The sequence below is a fragment of the Bufo bufo genome, chromosome 5 (genome assembly GCF_905171765.1).
Source record: "Bufo bufo chromosome 5, aBufBuf1.1, whole genome shotgun sequence".
NCBI classification, from domain to species: Eukaryota; Metazoa; Chordata; class Amphibia; order Anura; family Bufonidae; genus Bufo; species Bufo bufo.
Genome location: NC_053393.1, coordinates 159,651,996 through 159,673,912, shown reverse-complemented (window position 1 = coordinate 159,673,912; position 21,917 = coordinate 159,651,996). Strand labels below are relative to the sequence as shown.

The window sequence follows — 21,917 nt, the reverse complement described above, 5'->3', positions numbered from 1 at the left end:
AATCGGCATGGTTCATAAATACTCCCACACCTTCGGCACTGATTAAATGAATGACACATGTATGAAGACAAGGCAAACCAAAATACACACACATAAACTACTAATACTGTAAAAACACTGCTAGGTCGTTTTTTATTATTTAACCCCAGAGGGCCCGTGGCTCCACTTTTTATAATCCAGGCTGCTTCTTTCTGGAGTAATTTTTCATTTTCACACCCAAGTATTAAAATTCTATGAAACAGCTGTTGAGGGAAGTGCTCGCTACACCCCTTAAAAATTTACTTTTTGTGGGTTTTCACTGTGGGGTTACCTCAGGGCCTCTTCAAATGCAACATGGTGCCCAAAGACCAATCCAGCAAAATCTGTCCTCCAAAAACCATATGGCGTTCCTTGCCTTCTGTGCCTTGCCATGTGCCCAAACAGCGGTATGCAACCACATATGGGGTGTTTCTGCAAACTGCAGAATCAAGGTAATAAATATTGAGGTTTGTTTTGTTGTTAACCCTTGATGTGTTCCAGGAAAAAAAAATCTTGAAATGGAAAATCTGCAAAAAAAAAGACATTTTGAAATTTCCCCTCTACTTTAATTCCTGTGGAATACCTAAAGGGTTAACATTTCTAAAACCAGTTTTGAGTAGTTTGAGGGGTGTCATTTCTAGTTTGAGGGGTGTCATTTCTGGGTTGGTTTTATTATGTAAGCCCCACAAAGTGACTTCAGAACTGAACTGGTCCTTAAAAAAGTAGACTTTTATTGCTTCTAAAATTCTAAACCTTATAGCGTCCTAAAAAAATAAAATAAAATTACTAAACTGATGCCAACATAAAGTAGACATATAGGTAATGTTAATTAATAAGTATTCTATGAGGTATCACTATCTGTCTCAAAAGCAGAGATTCAAACTTAGAAAATAGTGCATTTTTCTAAATTTTTGATAACCTTTGGACTCAAATTTTCCATTTACATGAAGTACAATGTATCATGAGAAAACAGTCTCAGATTGGCTTGGATAAGTAAAAGCGTTCCAAAGTTATTACAACATAAAGTGACACTTGTCAGGAAATGGCCTGGTCTGGAAGTGGTTAAAGAGCACCTGTCAGCTGGATGAACCCTATTAAACCAGCCATACTTCCTAATAGGGATGACCCTGCTGATTAAAATGATACCTGTCGTGTAAAAATCAGTTGGACCATTCCACAGATAAAAGGGTTTTGTTCTTCAAGCAAATGAAGGCTTCACTGCACGGAGCGCCTGGCCAGCACTGGAAGGCAGAGACAGATCCGCGCAGAGTTTCTAGGCCACACCCCGTTGTCCGCTGAAGCCCTCATTTGCATAAATAATAAGTGTAGGGAACACCACAACCGATTTTCACAAGACAAGTGTCATTCTAATCAGCGGGATCAACCCTACCTGGCAGTATACAAAAAGTTTTTCTATTGCAAGGATTGTGGAAATATATTTTGTGTTTAGGTGAGCAAAATGGTAATCGTAACCCTGGAGGCTTGCTTATTGGAGACCTTGTAAATATCGATTTGGAGTTGGAAATTGTCCAGTCGTTGCAGCATGGCCATGGTGGATGGACGGATGGCATGTTTGAGACATTAACAACCACAGGCACTGTCTGTGGCATTGATGAAGATCACGATATTGTTGTGCAGTATCCTAGTGGAAACAGGTAAAGTCATACATAAGCATCCTTAACATTAATAACACATCATGGAAAGCTGACCATAGCTTGACAACAGTCTCATGTCTGGCATCTTCCTCATGGACCCTGAGAACTGCGGGAAGAATAGAACTGAGCAAGTTCTGCTAAACGAAGTGTGCAGGTTTATGGTGGAGTTGGGAAATAATCTTATAAAAGAACTACTAATAATGCACCTGTATATACACTGATCACTGAACATTAAAGGGAATGTGTCCTCACAAGATGACCTATTGTTTAAAGGGCATCTGTCAGCAGATTTGTACCTATGAAACTGTCTGACCTGTTACATGTGCACTTGGCAGCTATAGACATCTGTGCTGGTCCCATGTTCATATGTGTCCGCATTTCCGAGAAAAATGTTTTAATATATGCAAACGAGCCTCTAGGAGCAACGGGGGCGTTGTCATTACTCCTAGAGGCTCAGCTCTTTCTGCATCTTCCACGCCCTCTGCACTTTGACAGGGCCAGTTAGAGTAAAAGTAGATCATGACGGGCCCTGTTGAAGGGCAGAGGATGCGGCAGTCAGCCAGTTTCATAGCTACAAATCTGCCCTTTAAATCAGGTTTTAAGAACTTTTGATGTTATTTTACATTTTTTTCATGTCACTATCTATATCTTAAAAAAAAATCCTAAAATCCTGCAGTTTTTGCACAGGCCACTAACCCTAATACTAGGTGTCACTTTTTGGTCTGTACAGATCACTTTTCCTCATCATCACAGGCAGAATTACAATGACTGATAACACCTCTACATATAGATAACACGGGATCCACCATTCACAATAGGTGAGGTCACATCTTTTCCACTCCTTCCTTGTACAGTGATGTCTGCACAGGTCACAGATCATGCAGGGAAATCCATCCAGACTGTTTTGCCTGTGGCCTATGGTATCTCTAAATGCTGTTAAGAACAGCTCGGGCAAGATGGCTACCCCATAATCATCTACAGAAAATAGAAAATAAAAGCAGATTAGAAAAAAGGGAATATGTGTGACTATCTGATTTTAACTAGCAGAAATAATATAGGTGACACGTTCCCTTAAGACCACCTGCCTATTATTGGGTATCCTTGTAATGCTGAAGCATGGATTCCATGGTGCCTTTGGAGGTGTCTTGTGGTAACTGGCACCTAGACTTCACCAGCAGGTCATTTCATTCATTTAAAAGATTATTTCAGCATTTTCTAAGTTTTAAAATTCTCCTGCCAGACCTGTCAAGAATACTTACCTGCTCCCTGCCACTCTGTTCTGGCTGCGTTGGCTACTGCTCAGGTAAATTTCCGGCATAGACCAGGGTCATGTCCGCCGCCTCAGCAATGACGTGTCCCCCATGCAGCGTTGTGGCCAGTCATTTGCTGCAGTGGTGCATGTGATTACCATCTGTACCGGGAGTTTTACATACTGGAGCCAGAGCGTAGTGTGGGGCGGGGAGGCGTTTTGGTCAGATCATGATGTTGCAGAGGAGGAGGCGGACATAATAGCGCTAGGGGCAGCACTGGGAACTCGTCTAGAGGCGAGCTCGGGCTCAGGCTTGGGCTCCTACAACTGATAATCCCGCCTCGCTGGGCACTGTGCAGCCTGATTTGCATGTTAATCAAACTTCTTTTTCTGAGCTTTAGAACAGTTGTGACAATGGTACAATGAACTAGCATGCATTGCCATTTGTTAGATACACTTGAACAAGGTGACTGATTCCCTTTATGGGGTTATGGAAATGCAGGCAGCATGTTATAGAGCAGGAGGAGATAAGCAGATTCATATATATTTTTGCTGGAAAAGATTCCTTTTGCGGGAATTAAATTCCTTGCTATTTCTAAGCTCGGCAGCCCAGTGACTGACAGCTAGCTCTGTATGACACCGTGCCTAATAAGAACACCCACATGGCTACTGAGCTCAGGAAGAGCAGAGATACTGCTGCCATGGAGAGGGTGGACTTGGTCTGCAACAATTTTAGGTAGGTTGTACATGCTGGGCTGGCATCGACATGCAACAAGATCAGGTAGGTACTGGCGCTTCATGGAGGAGGAAGAGCCAGTGATTAGAACTGGGGCCCTGCATTCAGATCCACAATAAACATATTCATAAATACAAGAAAAAGCCAATAAATGATCTGCAAATATCTGCTCTTCTGACTGATATAGAATAAGCGTGTTAATATTGATTTGTGGTCAGAGCAGACTGATACAAAATTCTGATCTATGATTTATGATTCATTCCTTAGATGGACTTTTAATCCAGCTGTTCTTACCAAAGCCAGTGCTGTCCGAAGTGGAGACGCTGCGCAAGGTGCTGAGGGAGGGACCTCGCAGTTTCTAGTGGGGGATCTTGTACAGATATGTTATGACCTAGAGAGAATAAAACTACTTCAAAGAGGTCATGGAGAATGGGCAGAAGCCATGCTTCCTGTAAGTTGCCTTAAAAACTAGCTTTGTCTATTGTTTATTACGTTTTTACTTAATGTCTCTAAAGCATTAACATTTCATGCTGAGACGCTGACAATGCCAGATCTCCTGAGATAACTGCTTTATCATGACAGTGTCTATCACTCATGGTTATCACAGAAGTGATCTGGGTTGGTAAACTGCATATATCTCATGATGTTATTTAGGCAGTGTTCACTCTGGAGATAGCCCCTAAGGAGTTTGTCTTGGGCTACTTTCACACTAGCGTTGTTAGAATCCGGCAGGCAGTTCCGTTGCCGGACCGGCCTGCCGGATCCGGAAAACCGTATGCAAACGGACATCTTTTTTTCCGGATCCGTTAGAGAGATCCGGTGATATACCGGATTAGTCTCATCCGTTATCATCCGGTTTCAAACGGAATAACGGATCTTTTTTCAAAGATCAAAAGCAAAACTAGCTCCTCCTATATATCGGCGGCAGACCGGAAAACCAGATCCGGCGACGCAGCAATTTTCAGAACACCTGGTACAGGATCCGGCCTTAATTTATCTCTATGGAAATGCCGGATCCGGCAAGTGCGTATTCCGGGATTTTGGCTGGAAAAAAAGGGACAGGACGGAAGACATCCTGATAACGGATTGCTTTCCATTCAGAATGCATTAGGACAAAACAGTTTTTTTCCGGTATTGAGACCCTTAACCGGATTTCAATACCAGAAAGATTAACACCTAGTTTGAAAGTCTACTTTCACACTGGCGTTTTAGTTTTCCAGTATTGAGATCCGTCATAGGGGCTCAGTATCGGAAAAAAACGCTTCAGTTTTGTCCCCATTCATTGTCAATGGGGACAAAACTGAACTGAACAGAACGGAGTGCTCCAAAATGCATTCAGTTCCATTTAGTTGCGTTCCCATACTGGAGAGCACAATCTACCACAATAGAAAACGGATCCGTCCCCCATTGACTTTCAATGGTGTTCATGACTGATCCGTCTTGGCTATGTTAAAGATAATACAACCTGATCCGTTCATAACGGATGCAGATGGTTGTATTATCAGTAACAGAAGTGTTTTTGCTGAGCCCTTCCGGATCCAGTAAAAACGCTAGTGTGAAAGTAGCCGTATAGCCCCGACGGTGCCCTTTAGGCATCCTTTGTGCAGATACAATGTGTTCGGCCTGGCATATTTAGCATCATTTAGGCTGAAATTACAGGTCAGGAGCAAAGTCTTCAGATCCCTTTTGGATTTTTTCACATTTTGTTATGTTGTGGCCGTATGCTAAAATTCAAGTTTTTCACCATTATTCTGCACTCAATGCCCAATAATGAGAACGTAAAAACAGAATGATCGAAATTTTAGCTAATTAGTTGAAAAGGAAAAACTAAAATCTTGCACTGACATAAGTATTCAGACCCTTTACTCAGCACCTTTGGCAGGGATTACAGACTCCAGTCTTTTTGGATATGATGCCACATGGTTTGCCCATCTGAATTTGGGGATGTTCTGCCTTTCTTGTCTGCAGATCCTCTTGAGCTCTGTCAGATTGAATGGGGTCCGTCAATGCAGAGGGTCTGAATACTTATGTTCATGAAAATTTTTAGTTTTAGTTTTTTAATAAATTTGCAACATTCTGTTTTCATTTTGCCATCATGGGGTATTGAGTGCAGATTCATGGCAGAATACTTTCTTTTTTTTTTTTTTTTTAGCAAAAGGCTACAACATAACAAAATGTGAAAAAGTGCAGGGGTCTGAAGTGCATTGTATATGTCAGTATACCTTTTTTTTTTTTTCCCCACAATATAGGAAAGTGCAGCCTGCTACACTATCCTCTACTGAGAGACCCACACAAAGACACAGGTTGTCATGGGAAAGCCTTTTTATGTGGCAGCCTATGCCACGTACAATTAAGTGTATAACAGTGTTTTACTAAATGCATAGTGCATTGCATATTTACTTACAGGAATTTAGGAAATGCTAGGAATTTCTTACAAATCTTATTGAACCAGGTATCTTAAAGGGGATGAGACTTTTATACTGGGTGGTGGAGGTCCAAAACCCGGGACCCCAACCAATCGGCTGTTTGAGAATGCACTGGCGTTCTCAGTAGCACAGAGGCCTTCTGAGTTCACCAAGCACAGCGCTGTATATTGTACAGCAGCTCAGCCCCATTCACTTCTATGGGGCTGAGCTGCGTTTCGGAAAACCCCTTTAAATACCTAGGTCCACATCTGTTTGGAGTTTGCTATTTTTCTTGTGTGCATTGCAGTACTGTCATCATATACTTACATACTTTAGAATATACTGGTGGTAGCCTACCACTGTAAAATAGCAGGTTTGGTCTATGTGAATGAATATGTTGGGTTATTCCTCACTACTTAGTGATATATTTGGTTCCTTTCCTGCTTTTTCATTTTCAAGACTCTAGGTAAAGTTGGAAGAGTCCAGCAGATTTATTCAGACAGTGACTTGAAAGTGGAAGTTTGTGGAACGTCGTGGACCTATAACCCAACTGCTGTTTCCAAGGTGGCTTCTGTAGGATCAGCAATAAGCAGTGCAACTGGAGGTAATCCTAGTGTTTCTTTTGGTTATATCTAATTTATGTTAAATGCTTTTCCTTGAGTAGAATATTGATAAACCCTCCTCAGGATAGGTCATTATTATCTGATTGGTGGTTTCCGACACCCCACTAATTATCATCTGTTTGAAGGGGCCACGGTGCTCCAGTTAGCGTCACAGCATGCCAAACACAGTGCCATTCATTGTATATTGGTTTTGCTTGGTATTGCAGCCCAGGACCATTTAGTTGACTGGTGCTGAGCTTCACCAAGGCTATGTAACCAATGACCATGACTTCACTGGCAGTGCTCACTGGAGCAATGCAGCCTCTTCAAACAGCTGATCGTCGAAGTTGCCAAAAGATAGACCCCGACCGATTCAGATATTGGTGACCTATCCTGAGGATAGGTCATCAATATTCTACTCCTGGAAAATACGCTTGACGTGTACATAGTCCAAGGTCAGTTGAACATGTAGTCTAGTGATATAATTCAGATGACTTGTCGACCAAATGCCTGTTTTGCTGACAGCTATTTTTCTAGACTTCCCCATAAATATGCAGCTCTGATTGACCAGGTTTACTGACGGTACTCCATTACCGCTACATTACCTCCTTAGGCCCCCTTCTTATATGTCAAGGAATCTGGTTCAGTTCCCCTCCCATTTTAAGCAGAAAATGCCAGAGGGGAATTGAAGCCGTTCTCTTACATTCAGCACATCAGTTGTGATGCAAAATGCCAGATAGCACCAAACAGAAGAATACTGCATTTTCAGTAGTTCTGTCCGGTGCTATAAGCGGATAGACACCAGATCTGTGCACTGAAGTGCAGTACACATAAACCAGTTGTGTCCAGCTCCAGCATAATGTAAATGGCCGGACAATACTGATATATGTGAAGTGAGCCTTCTCTTATCTTGGGGAACAAAGAGTTGGACTTGTGAATATGCATCTTGATTTTGGCTGTCTTTATAGGTTATTCAGACTGCCCCATAAACATCCAGATGTAATCTGTGGGATTTGTCTGCAGTTATCTTTGTGTGTGTTCAAACATTAGCTTTTGGGCCAATGGAGACGCCAGTTTTCAGGAAGGAAAGGTTCCTTCCCAACAGTCAGCTTACTCGCTCAGTAATGGAGACTGTGTATTTACATACAGCGATCTCCTTCACAGTATGAGGACGAGGAGTCGCTATAGTGATCCCTCGCCCCCACACAGAATTATTGTTTCTAGGCAGCTGATCGCTGTTTAGACAGCACAATCTGCTGCCCAGAAGCGGTGATCGGCGGTAACTGCATGAACGGCAGGATCACCTGATGAACAAGCATTTTGCTCGTTCATCAGATGATCGGCGGCACATTTAGTTGGCCATATTATCAGGAATGAGCGTTCGCAGGAATGGTCGTTCCCGATAATATGAATGATTGATTATTGGTTAGTCTAAATCCACTTTTATTTATGTGTGGCTTCTTATTTGAATTGTGTGTGTCTGGAATTCTCAGGTAGTAACTATGCATCTTTACTGACGTTTTACTGACAGTTATTAAATAAAGACTGATGACACTTATTGATTACTTGTTTTCACAGAGAGATTGTCACAACTCCTAAAGAAACTGTTTGAAACACAAGAATCTGGCGATCTTAATGAGGAGCTGGTGAAAGCGGCTGCAAATGGCGACGTAGCTAAAGTAGAGGACTTGCTGAAGAGGCCAGATGTTGATGTAAGGGAATTCATTTTGGACAATCTTTTTCATTATAAGATTATTTTATTTCTTTGAGAACTAGATAAGGATGAGATCTTTGTTATTGCAGATTGGACCACCTATATTCATCCAGAGAAATATGTTTTTCTTTTATTCTTATATGTGCTCATCTTTTGTTTGTTCATTTAAGTAAAGATTAAAAGGCTTGTCCCATCTAGACATTTTTGGCCTATTGATAGGATGTGCCAGAAATGTCTGATAGGTGCGGGTCTCACCTCTGGGACCCCCTCCTATCTCAATAATGGGCCTTTGTCGTGAATGGTGGCTTCTCCATTCACTGCTATGGGATTTCCAAAAATAGCCCAACTAGCACTTGGTAATTTTTGGAAGTCCCATAGATGTGAATAGAGAGGTGGCCACCCATTCACAGCTTCCTCTTCATTCACAGTAAAGCCCCTTTCTTGAGGTAGGAGCAGGTCCCAGCAGGACACTTATAGGACATCTATGGCTTATCCTATGGATATCGCCATAACTGTCCAGATGGGAATACCCGTTTAGAGTGAAAGTTTTTTTTTCTTCTTTTTTTTCCCTTTATACTAAATGCCTCATATTCACCTTTTAATTCATGGTGTGCTATTCAGCAGTATTTAGCTGTTTTTCTATGTTGGTTTCTATCTGTGATATGTTTTGTGTTCTGTATACTTCTCATTTGTAGGTGAATGGGCAGTGTGCTGGACACACGGCTATGCAAGCAGCCAGTCAGAATGGACACGTAGACATCTTGAAGTTACTTCTGAAGCACAGCGTTGATGTGGAAGCTGAGGTAATGTCTTAGAAACACTTCAGGACCATACTACTGTAGGTAACTGATTATTATCCAGATCTTAATATGAAATACTCAAATGTAAAAAAATAATGTATTACATTTTAGTTAGTATGATGGTTTATGACACAGTAGTTATACACGCTCTTTATGCCATGTTCATATGTGCCTGCATTGCTGAGAAAATAAAAAAACCTAGATTGGGGGACACAGGCTTGACCTTGGATAGAGCTGTTGCCACTAGGAGGCGACACTAAGCACAAAAGTGTGAGCCTACAGGGACTAAGCTAAGACAGTTTGTGCAAAAGCAGTAGGAGAAACGAAAGGAAAAACAGGAAAACCAAACTATGTACAAACCCAAAATCACGCAGGCCACAACGAGGTCCATAACCAGAGAGAATGGGTGGGAGCTGTGTCCCCCAATGAACGGAAGAGAAACTGATTTTACGGTAAGTACAAAAATCTAGTTTTCTCATCCGTATCATTGGGGGACACAGGCTTGACCTTGGGACGTTACAGAGCAGTCACAGCGGTGGGTCATAAACGAAGAAGCTATCCGGCCAGAGAACCGCCGTCTGCAAAACTGTATGCGTCAGAAGATGCAAAGGTATGCACTCTGGAAATTTGGAAAAGGTGTGCAAAGATGACAAGGTAGCTGCATTGCACACCTGAAGGGCCGAAGCTCCATGATGTACTGCCCGAGCAGAATGAGCAGTAGCCCGGAAGGGCGGAGCCCGTTCACTGATGCGGTACGCTTCCGCAGTGGCCAAACAAATCCATCGGGAAATGGAAACTTTGTACGTAGCCAGCCCTCGTCTCGGTCCCTCTGGAATGACGAATAGAGAATACGTCTGTTGGAAAGAGGACGTCTGAGACAGATAGATGCGAATGGCCCGAACCAAATCCAGAATGTGGAGCGACTGCTCACGAGGATGAGACAGGGCAGGGCAAAAGGAAGGGAGAATGATCTCTTCATTGAGGTGGAATGCCGACACGACCTTCGAAAGGAAGGACTGAACAAGGTGAAGAACTACTTTGTCTTGGTGGACGATAAGGAAGGGGTACCTACAGGAAAGAGCTGCTATCTCCGACACCCTACGGATGGAAGTGATTGCCACCAAAAAGGCCACCTTGTAGGACAGGAAGCAAAGGGACACCTGTTGCAAAGGCTCAAACAGAGAGGACTGGAGAGCGCTAATCGACAGATTAAGCTCCCACAGGTTCAACGGAGGACGGTAAGGGGGCGCAGTGTGCACCACCCCCTGCAGAAAGGTCCGAACCGCAGAAAGTGAAGCCAAGTTTAATTGAAAAATAATGGAAAGGGGTGAAACTTGCCCTTTGAGGGAACTGAGAGCCGGTCCCAAGTCCATGCCTGACTGCAGGAAAGACAAGAGTTGAGGCAACGAGAACCGAATGGGAGACAACTGGTGGCGTTCGCACCAACTGAAGTAGGACTTCCAGGTCCGGTGATAAATCCGGGAGGACGACTGCTTCCTAGCACGAATCATGGTCTGGACAACCGCATCCGAGAAGCCCAGAGCCCTTAGTACGGCGGCTTCAACAGCCATGCTGTTAAACGTAGTGACCCTAAATTCGGGTGGAAGATCGGTCCCTGCAACAAGAGGTCACCCCGAAGGGGAAGACGCCAGGGTTCATCGACGAAGAGGGAGAATATGGATGCATGACATACTCTGCTTGGCCAGTCTGGGGCCACGAGAATGACGGGCAGACCTTCGGAACTGACTTTTTGGAGAAGACTCGGAATGAGCAGAAGAGGAGGGAACATGTAAGGAAATGTGAACTGCGTCCACAGGAACAAAAGGGCGTTCGACGCCCGAGCCAGAGGATCCTTGGACCTCACCACAAAGGTCTCTACCTTGCGGTTGAAGCAGGAGGCCATGAGATCCACATACGGCTGACCCCACCGCTCGCAGATCGCGAGAAAGACCTGTGGATGCAGAGCCCATTCGCCGGGATCGACTCTCTCTCGGCTGAGAAAGTCGGGAATCCAGTTGTCGACGTTAGGGATATGAACTGCCGACAGAGCTGGGACATGGCTCTCCGCCCAGGAGAGGATGAGCGCTGCTTCCGACATGGCTCCGGGGCTCCGGGTGCAACCTTGGTGGTTTAGATATGCGACTGCCGTCGAGTTGTCAGATTGAACCCGAACTGGATACCCCTGGAGACTGTACGTCCAATGAACCAGAGAGAGACGAATCGCCCGCTATTCTAGGATATTGATTGGAAGTTGGCGTTCCCCGCAGAACGAGGAGCCGTGGACCGGGAGATTGTCCAGAACTCCCCCCCCCCCCCCCCCAAGCCCCGGAGACTGGCGTCCGTCATCAACACTATCCAGTGGAACAGAAGGAAGGAGAAGCCCGACGTCATCGGAGACATCAACCACCACCACCGAAGGTCTCGGCGCTTTGGGGCAGGGAGACGGATGAGTCGATCCAGGGAGGCTGAGGAATGGTCCCAAATGGTCAGAATGCAAAGCTGAAGAGCCCTGGTATGGAACTGAGCATAGGTCACTGCTTCAAAGAGACCATGTGGCCCTGAGCCCCTCATGCACTGGCGAATGGGAAGAGGCTGATGCCGCAACAAGGAGAGGATCTGACGACAGAGAGTGGAAAGTTTGTCCGGGGCAAGAATATCTTGGCCCAATCGGTGTCGAACAGCATGCCCAGAAACATCAGCTGCCGAGATGGATGAAGACATGACTTTGATAGTTTCAGTACCCATCCGAAGCATTCCAGGGTGTCCCGGACAATCCGCAGGCGGTCCACTGTTGCCTGGAATGGCGGACCCTTGATCAGGATATCGTCCAAGTACGGAATCGCCACTCTCCCTCTGATATGAAGCAGAGTCATGACTGAGGCCAGAGTCTTGGTAAAGACTCTGGGAGCTGTGGCAAGACCGAACGGGAGGGCCACAAACTGGTAATGAAAAGATAGTTCTGGTGACCGACGCAGATGGGAACATGGAGGTAGCCTTCTTTGATGTCTGAGGACAGGAGTTCCCCCGGGTCCATGGATGCAATGACCGAACCGGAACAATAATTCCCTGCCCCAGAAGGGAGAGAATAGCCTGAAAACAGGAATGGACAGCGGAGGGAGAGGTCGGGGGGAACGAGCGAAACAACCGGGGCGGAGGTGGGGAGCGGAACTCCAGTTTGTAACCCTAAATTCTCGCACCCAGGCATCTGAGACGTGAGCTAGCCAGACATGCTGGAACAGATGAAGACAACCTGCCACTCGACTGGGATGCCAAAAGCCACCCGTCATGCAGAGGAGGACTTGGAGGTATAGGGCTTGGAGCCCTGCTGGCGAGGACGCCAGGGAGGGTGAGACTTGAAAGATGGTTTGCTCTTCTGCTCTGAGGCATAATAGACGGCTGGCCGCTTCGGGCTGGAGGAACTCTGAAAGGGCCGAAAAAGAGGTCTGCGCTTTTTAGACCTGTTGAAGCGTGTCCTGTTGTGCGGAAAATGGGTGCTTTTACCCCCTGTAGCATCAGATATAATCTCATCCAGACGCTTGCCGAAAAGTCTGCTACCTGCAAAGGGGAGGGACGTCAAGGCCCGTTTAGAAGCGTTATCCACCGCCCAGCAAGATAGCCACAGGGTACGGTGAATAGCTACCAAAAGGGCTGAAGAGCAGGCCACAATCCTGGCTGCGTCCAAAGAGGCCTGATAGATGTAAGAGCTGGCGTGGGAAAGTTGCACTGCAATATCCGAAAGTTCCTCCGGGGAGTCCCTAGAGGCGAGGCCTTGACTTAGCTTGTTGGCCCACTCGATCATAACCTTACTAACTCAAAAACCGGGCGCAGGGCAGTGCCAACTGCTTCAAAATATAAAATTTTTTTATCCCTTGGGTCAGAGAAGGAGGCCCCATCTGCCATAGGCAAGGTGGTATTCTTAGCCAGGCGGGATACCGGAGGGTCAACAATAGGAGATGACGACCACATCTTTGTCAAATCCTCGGGGAAGAGATATAAGACGTCTAAACGTTTCGGTAAGGCAAAACGACTGCCAGGAAAGTTCTTTTCCTTGGAAAGGGAGGAATAAAACTCCTGGTGGTTGGGGAGCACCTTTTGGCGAGTGACAGGATCTCCTGTCACACACCATCTTAGACAGAGAGCACACCCACTCCGGCTCTACCATGGGCTGCACGGTGGGGCGACTGGGACAGGGTCAGAGCCACTTAGCGGTGGAGCAGAGCAAGAGGAGCAGAAGGGGTCTGTTTGACCGGATGGGAATTTTGAGTGACAAGAAGCACATGCAAAATGTTGCGCAGAAGTGACTGCCGGCTTTGGGTCCTGGGATCTGGGTTCGGACATAGTGAGTACCTGTAGTGAAAGGTAGGAGTGCAAAGCTAGATCCTGTAGGAAGAGGGGAAAGGGCTTACCCAGCCAGTGTCCCTTACTGCAGCCTGTTTTGAGAAAACCTGGTGCCAGGGTCCGCAGCGGTCCTCCTGAGCAGGAGAAGGGCGGAGCCAGAGAAATCAGCGTGAATAATTTGCGTCAGGACGCCAGATGAAGGAGGGGGGAAGTGGGGAGAACTCATGCCTAGCCCCCATAATGGAGTCGGCCGCCAGCGATAATGAAGAAAGGACAAAAATAAATAAATAAATAGAGTGCCAATTGATTCCACAGGACTCTCCCCCATACCCCCCATACAGCCGTGCTGCCACAAGGAGTCCCGGACGAGCTGAAAAGGGGGAGGAGAACAGTGGAACTCCGCAAGAAACAGGTGGACGGGCGGACATGCAGGTGGCACTGGGGGGAAGGGGTTAGGGTGGTTGGTGCAGGGCCCAGAAAGAAGCTTGGCAAGTACAGAGGACTTCCCTTCACCCCCACCCCCACAGGAGAGCTGATATGCATCTGCTAACTCTTTTTCCGCCTGGGGAGACCAGGCTTTGTGGGGGCCATTCTAGCAAGTAACCTGGGAAGGGGGAGTGGGGGGTTTGGAGCCAGGAATACTTACCCGTCTGGCGTATTCTGCCCCCTTGGTTCCAGCCGGGTCACCACCTTCAGTGTGCAGCCCCTTGGGGAGGGCTGCTACACCGAAAACAGAGGGGACTTGTCATGGGTGGACGTGGTGACCCGAAGGTTGGTGGGATGCAGAGGCTTTAGGAACCTCTGGTCCTCCTTGTCTTCTGGAGATTGGAAAGGAGCAGCAGGCTTGGGGACCCCCTGGTCTCCCATCTCCTGGATGGAAGTGCAGGCAGCTAGAACTGCCTGTAATCCCGCTAGAAGAAAAAAAAAAAAAAGGGAAAAAGATAAAACAAAAAAGAAAAAATTAGCAGACCTGCAAAGCAGGGAAGTCTGCCGCCTACGGACTCTAAGCTAAAACTGTTTTAGCTTAGTCCCTGTAGGAAGGGTATAGCTGGAGGAGCTCACACTTTTGTGCTTAGTGTCGCCTCCTAGTGGCAACAACTATACCCAAGGTCAAGCCTGTGTCCCCCAATGATACGGATGGGAAATTATGTTTTAATATATGCAAACGAGCCTCTAGGAACAATGGGGGTGTTGCCTTTACACCAAGAGCCTCTGCTCTCTCTGGAATTGCTGCACCCTCTGCACTTTGATAGGGCCAGGCAATCAACATATCATAACACTTGGCCCTGTCAATCAAAGTGCAGTGGGTGCAGCAGTTGCAGAGAAAGCAGAGCCACTGGGTGTAAAGGCAATGCCCTCGTTCCGACCTAGAGGTTCATTTGCATATATTAAAAACATTTTACTCAGTAATGCGGGCACATATGAACATAGGACCAACACAGATGCCTTCAACTACCAAGTGCACATGTAACAGGTCAGCCAGTTTCATAGGTACAAATCTGCTGACAGATGTCCTTTAAAGGGGTGGTCCGATGCAGAAAAAGCAAATGTAAAATAAATGAGCTTACTAATTACTAAAATACTTTGGTCTTTAAAACTGCATGGACTGTCCTATTTCAGTGTCGGTATTAGCTGCGTACTGACATGGACAGGCAGCTTTCTAGCCCTCTATGTTGGTGACGTGGTAAAGAGGGCACTCTGACATCCGTCACCATAGAGTTCCATTGTAAAAAAAAAAAAAAAAAAGTCTAAGTTAACGCATGCTTTTTTTTTACTGGACTCTGCAGGATGGAAAAGCGTAGTATATACTTTTTTTTCCTTTAACATATACATTAAATGTAGGGCAAAAACGTGACGTGGACCCAGCGTAAGCCACCCACTACTTCATCTCGGCTGAGGCAGAGTAGGTGGCTGCTTTAGCTAATGAACTGTGACAGACGGCCTGTCCCTTCATGCACATCACCAATACAGAGAGGTGAAAGCTCTCCCTGTGTGAGAACGCACAGCTCAGCAGCACACCGCTTCTGCCACTGTGGTTGGCACTGAAATAAGACGATCTACACAGTTTTGAAAAATGGAGTCTATTAGCGAGTTCATTTATTTTACATTCGGAAAAACAATAAACTGCTTGTACTGCTGACAGGACAACCTCTGTTGTGAGAAGCTCCCCTGTGACTTGCAGAGCAAAGTCCCAGAAAAGGGACTATGTAAAGAAAGCAGACATTTCATTTAGTTTGGGAGGTCAGAGATTTAAAGTATAGGTGCATATAGTGCCCCCCAAAAGCTTAGTCGTAGCAGTGAGCCATGGGGAACAGGAAGTCAGTAAATATTGTTGACTTCTTCTAACTTTTGCAGGCGAGTTAGGATTTTTGTGGTCCCTAATAAGTGCACCATAAGTATGCCTTTACAGGGGTAGGAGCTTTGATTTTCTGCTACTTCACAAATCCATAGTTAAATGATAAGATGCCTGTAGCTAAGCTTCCTTAATACAAAGGTCTTCATCTCCCATTAAACCCAGGCCTGATTGCCCAAAGAGTAGGTCCATGTTTGCTTTTTTTTATTATTTTTATTATAATTTTCTTTGATGTGAACCTTTTGTGTACTGACGAATATTAATACTGTAGGATAAAGATGGAGACCGTTCAGTGCATCATGCGGCCTTTGGTGACGAAGGATCTGTGATTGAGGTGCTACACAGGGGTGGTGCAGACTTAAATGCTCGGAATAAGCGGAGACAAACACCACTCCATATTGCTGTGAACAAAGGCCACTTACAGGTTGTGAAAACACTTCTGGATTTTGGATGCCATCCAAGCCTTCAGGTAAATTAGTGACTAAGTAATTTCACAGACACTAATCAAATCATAATCGTTGATCTTTACAGAATTTCTGTACTTTATTACTTGATACTCTTAGGATCTGTGTTGTATGTTCGCATATTAAAGGGTTTCTATCACTTCGTATGACATAATTAGCTGTCAGACACTAGCGATCTGCTAGTGTCTGCTCTGGCCAACCATCCTACTATAATCACTTGTGGGGCAGCGGTTTTGCTAAAAAACTAACTTTTATAAATATGTTAATGAGCCTCTAGGTGCTATGTGGGCGCACCGAATACAGCCGCGCATGCGCATTGAATGTCTGACCGCTCCGAGCTGAGATCTCAAATGCGCCGAATACAGCCGCGCACGGCGCATGCGCGAGAACTCGTCCGCTGCGTCACACGGAGGAGGACATGGGCGGGCTGGAGGGACGCGCTGGGCGGCGGCTGTGTATGAAGGTAGACGGAGCCTCTAGGTGCTAATGACGCCCACATAGCACCTAGAGGCTCATTAGCATATTTATAAAAGTTAGTTTTTTAGCAAATCCGCTGCCCCACAAGTGATTATAGTAGGATGGTTGGCCAGAGCAGACACTAGCAGATCGCTAGTGTCTGACAGCTAATTATGTCATACGAAGTGATAGAAACCCTTTAAAGCTTTTTTTTATATGAGTTTAGGGGCGGATACAAATGGAGCCAATCAGAGGTGCAATTTGAAGCAAACTCTGTACCTGCCCCTCCTACCATGTGCCATTTATAATACTGGTACAGGTGCCAACCATTGCACCTTTTTTCTTTCCTCCTGCAGTTTTCATAGTCACAGCAAATATGTCTGCTCAGCTTGTTTCACCTGTAAAAACTGTCAGGCAAAATGTTCAGTTTTGTGCAGTACATAAAGGCCCCACGACTTCAAGTAAAACTACTTTAGTGGCATAATGGTGCATACGTGTTTCAGATGTACAAATATATATATATATATATATATATATATATATATATATATATATATATATATATAATGGAAAGATAGAGCAGCACTCCAAAGTTGCGGTAAAAAAGTGATATTTTTATTCACCCATTGGTGACGCAACGTTTCGGCTCCACCATGAAGTCTTTCTCAAGCAGGCGGCCGGTGCCCAGGCCCCTCGTCGCTTTTCATATGAAACCCCTCCCCTTTCACCCCTCTGGGGAGAAATCCAGCGTCGTTCAAAAGATGCACCGTGCCTGCGCACTTCATTACCCATTATGGGCAGAGGCACAAGAGCTTTTAATGCGCATGTGCTGGCCCGTTCATCTAGCCGGCCTTGTGCCTCTGCCCATAATGGGGAATGAAGTGTGCAGGCGTATTTGGGCTGATTTTGTTTGAAATCAGTGCAACCATTTTCAGTTTCCAGCGCACTATTAAACACCTGCCATGCCATAAATATGTCCTGGTAACTGAGGCTCTGGTCCAGCTGGTTTTAACAAAGTTCTGTTATTTGCTTTCAAGGATTCAGAAGGTGATACTCCTCTGCATGACGCCATCAGCAAAAAGCGGGATGATATTTTGGCGGTGTTGTTAGAAGCTGCAGCCGATGTCACCATTACAAATAACAATGGATTTAATGCTCTTCATCACGCCGCCTTGAGAGGAAATCCCAGGTAATGTGCTGTTATCCTTTTTTATAGCATTTTATTCATCAGCTGTTGTCATAGTGTCTGTAGTGATTGTATGAGCCATTGTCCTTGATTGGCAAATTAAGGTTTCTTCTCATACCCTGGAGAATTGGAAGTGTGGAGATAAGATTGGGCTGTGCATTAATTGCTCTTTTAAGATGATGAATTTTCAGTTTAATGGGGCTGTGTAGTCAGGGCCGTCTTTAATATTGATTGGACCCTGGGCAAAAATTTACTTGGGCCCCCTGGATCCCGCCCTCCCTCACCTTAGCAGGCAATCACGCCCTCCACCACAACACACACACAAAAAATCCACAAATCTGGTAGAGTACAGTGAATGACTGTAAATACTTTCAGTTCTGAAGACTCCAGCGGCTCAGGATCAGTCCTCTGGGCAGCTGGGCTCAGGCTGGAAGTGGGCACCGCTCTGCAGGAAGGAGACCAGGGCTTGGCTCACCCTAGTGTTACAGTGCACCCCAGCACCCCACAGTATGCAGTATAGCACCCTATAGTATACAGCAACCCACAGTATGCAGTATAGCACCCTATAGTATACAGCACCACACAGTATGCAGTATAGCACCCCACAGTATATAGTATAGCAGTCCACAGTATACAGCACCCCACAGTATACAACACCTCACAGTATACAGTAGAGCAGTATAGCACCTCACCGTATACAGCACTCCAAACTATACACGATACAGCACCCCACACTATACAGTACAGCAGTATAGCACTCCACAATATACAGCCCCCCACAGTATACAGGCCCCCCCCCCACACAGTATACAGCCCCCCCCCCCACACAGTATACAGCCCCCCCCCCACACAGTATACAGCCCCCCCCCACAGTATACAGCCCCCCCCCACACAGTATACAGCCCCCCCATAGTATACAGCCCCCCACAGTATACAGCACCCCACTATACAGTAGTGTACAGTATATTAGCATAACAGCCCCTGTCACCTTTTTCTGATGTAATCTTCACAAAAAAAGCTCCACAGTTAAGGCAAACTTCTCCTGCAAACACTCCTGATAGGACCTTGATGACCTCATAGCCATGTGACCAGTAATATTGCTAGGTTACTGGTCACATGGTGATGATGCCATCTAAGGTCCTAGATCACAGCTGACAGCCTGACACCCGGGGCAGTGGCTATCAGGACTCAAGAGGCAGCTGCCTTGGGCCCCCCAGGAGCAACTGGGCCCGGGGCAGCTGCCCCTTTTGCCCCTTGGTAAAGAAGGCCCTGTGTGTAGTGGGGGACAGTTATTGGGAATGGCTCAGAGTAAGAATATTAGATGCGATGCTCAACACTCTGATCTTCCTCTCGGATGTTTACTTGGTCTCCGCTGGTTTCTACTTCCTGGTCTTTCTTGACGCACAGAAAATGCTTGAAGATGCTGGCTGAGGCGGCTCGCTAGAGTATACCTGGTAAGCTTTGGAACTGGAGTATTTGGGGATTGGTGTGTTGAGCATTGCGGCTTTTAATTTTCTTTTTAATTATTATATATTTCGCTCCAAGCCATTTATTTATTTTTTCCGCTGGACAATCTCCACTAATCTCCACTTTTTAAAACTTTTGAGAATTGATAGTTGCTGTAATATAATGTCGTTCCCCACGTCTAACCCTTTAACTAGAAGAGGGCATTTTGTAGCATCACTGGCAGATAGCTGATTTTGCTTGTGGAAGCCATGGCCAGCCCAAAAGCCATATAAAACATGAATGGCTTGAGTTCACCACACTAACGGTCTTGCTTTTAGAGGTTGTTTCTTGGGGAGAGGACCCCCTGATGATATTGATGTGTGTTAGGGGACCATGTGAATAGAGTTGTTTTTATTTTTGACATAGAATATCATTTTATCGCTCTATGCGTGTGTAGCTCTAGAAACCTGCGGAGCTACACTAAGCAGCAGCTCAAGGCACATGGCGTAAGAGGACAGGGACAGACGGCAACATGTTCTCCTAAAGGTCAAGTGCACATATTGTGGATCATGCACGTTTCCTTTTTTCAAACATGGGGTGGTAGTATGCACATCCATTCATGCAGATCTGTTCCCCATGCCTTCAGCATGATTGGGGCTGGGCTCCTTGTACTCCTACATAGTAAATAACATTTAGAAAATATTCAGCAGTAAAAGTCCTGGAGTCTGGAGATGATCGGTGAAAAAACAAGATAATAAGGTAAATTCTTATATTGCTGTTTTTTTTTATGAATACAGAAGCTTAGCTGCTTACAGCTTAAATATTGGGTTAGGCTTCATTCACATGACATATGTCAAAAAATTTCTGGGCCGGTAAATATAGCGGCTGTCAAAAAATAGGACATGTCCTATTTTTGTCCGTTTTCATGGCCAGACAGATCCCATTGAAATCAATGGGACTATTTTTATCAACCATTTAGACAGAAGCACACCTGTCTAACCGTCATAAAAAATGGGTACACTAGGGAAAAAACAGCCTTTCAGGGTTTAAAATAAAGAACAAAATGCCTCAACCACTTGCGGGGACAACTTGCTTCTCACTGGATGCAGCAGAATGTTGGGGGCGTCGGGTCCTGCTGCCTCCAGCAAGTTTCCCCACGTGTGCAAGTTGTTAGGGTATTTTTTTTTTTTTATTGCAGGCACTAATGGGAGCAAATATATACTGAGGACACTGTGGGGGCATATATGCTTCTGGTGGCACTATTGGGAGCCATTTATAATCCTGGGGGCACTAATGGGACCATTTCTAATACTGGGGGCACTATTGGGACCATTTCTAATACTGGGGGCACTATTGGGGGCCCTTTATAATAATAGAGGCACTATTGGTGACCATTTCTAATACTGGGAACAAAATTGGAGACCATTTCCAATACTAGGAAGTGGAACACTATTGGGGGCCATTTCTAATACTGGGAACACTATTGGGGGCCATTTCTAATACTGGGAACACTATTGGGGGCAATTTTTTATACTGGGAACCAGGGCTGTGGAGTCGGAGTCGAGGAGTCGGAGTAAATTTTGGGTACCTGGAGTCGGAGTCGGCAAACAATGCACCGACTCTGACTCCTACTAAATTTAGATTAGAATAAAAAAAAAAAAAAAAAAAAAAAAGCAAGTTTAAATGTCCCAATTCACAAAAAGTTATAATTAATGACTTCTCTACTGTAAGAATAAAGACCAATGCATGCAGTGCCTCACGTAACCGCAAAACGAACACGTTAAGTGACCGTGAAGAAGCATGCTTTTCATGTGCTTCACTATATGGCACGCAACGCACAATTAGGAGCTGCAATACTTATACTTTCCATAGTGTTGTGTTCTGCTTTTACAGGGAACGCAGCGTCCATGTGTAACCTAGCCTCTCACTGATAAGGGATTAAATAAATATGTTTTTTGCAGGACTAGAGAGTGAGACACTTGTATAAGTGAAGGGAATGGAGGGCCAATAGTTCAAGACTGAAGCTGTAAACCATTGGAAAAACTGCTGTCATTTAGCTAAGGCTACTTTCACACTAGCGTTCGGAGCGGATCCGTCTGATGTTTCATCAGATGGATCTGCTCCTATAATGCAGACGTTCGCATCCGTTCAGAACGGATCAGTCTGCATTATAACTTAGATAATTTTCTAAGTCTGAAAGTAGCCTGAACGGATCCGTTCAGACTTTACATTGAAAGTCAATGGGGGACGGATCCGCTTGAAGATTGAGCCATATAGTGTCATCTTCAAACGGATCCGTCCCCATTGACTTACATTGTAAGTCTGGACGGATCCGCTCGCCTCCGCACGGCCAGGCGGACACCCGAACGCTGCAAGCAGCGTTCAGGTGTCCGCTCACTGAGCGGAGCGGAGGCTGAGCGCTGGCAGGCGGATGCATTCTCAGTGGATCCGCCTCCATTGAGAATGCATCAGGGCTGGACGGCTGCGTTCAGGAC

At 45.5% G+C, this 21,917-nt stretch overlaps 1 protein-coding gene across 3 annotated transcripts in view; it reads left to right on the top strand.

Moving 5' to 3' along the window:
* MIB1 (MIB E3 ubiquitin protein ligase 1) overlaps positions 1-21,917 on the top strand; it is a 122,452-nt gene that overhangs the window by 62,509 nt on the left and 38,026 nt on the right. For all 3 annotated transcript variants that reach the window (XR_005779299.1, XM_040434024.1, XM_040434025.1), the window contains exons 6-12: positions 1,469-1,673; positions 3,926-4,109; positions 6,523-6,667; positions 8,244-8,377; positions 9,075-9,182; positions 16,142-16,339; positions 17,828-17,979. Coding sequence is in view for 2 of the 3 variants with exons in the window: in XM_040434024.1 (XP_040289958.1) it covers positions 1,469-1,673; positions 3,926-4,109; positions 6,523-6,667; positions 8,244-8,377; positions 9,075-9,182; positions 16,142-16,339; positions 17,828-17,979 (1,126 nt within the window). In the remaining variant the exon portion in view is untranslated. The remainder of the gene's footprint in view (positions 1-1,468; positions 1,674-3,925; positions 4,110-6,522; positions 6,668-8,243; positions 8,378-9,074; positions 9,183-16,141; positions 16,340-17,827; positions 17,980-21,917) is intronic.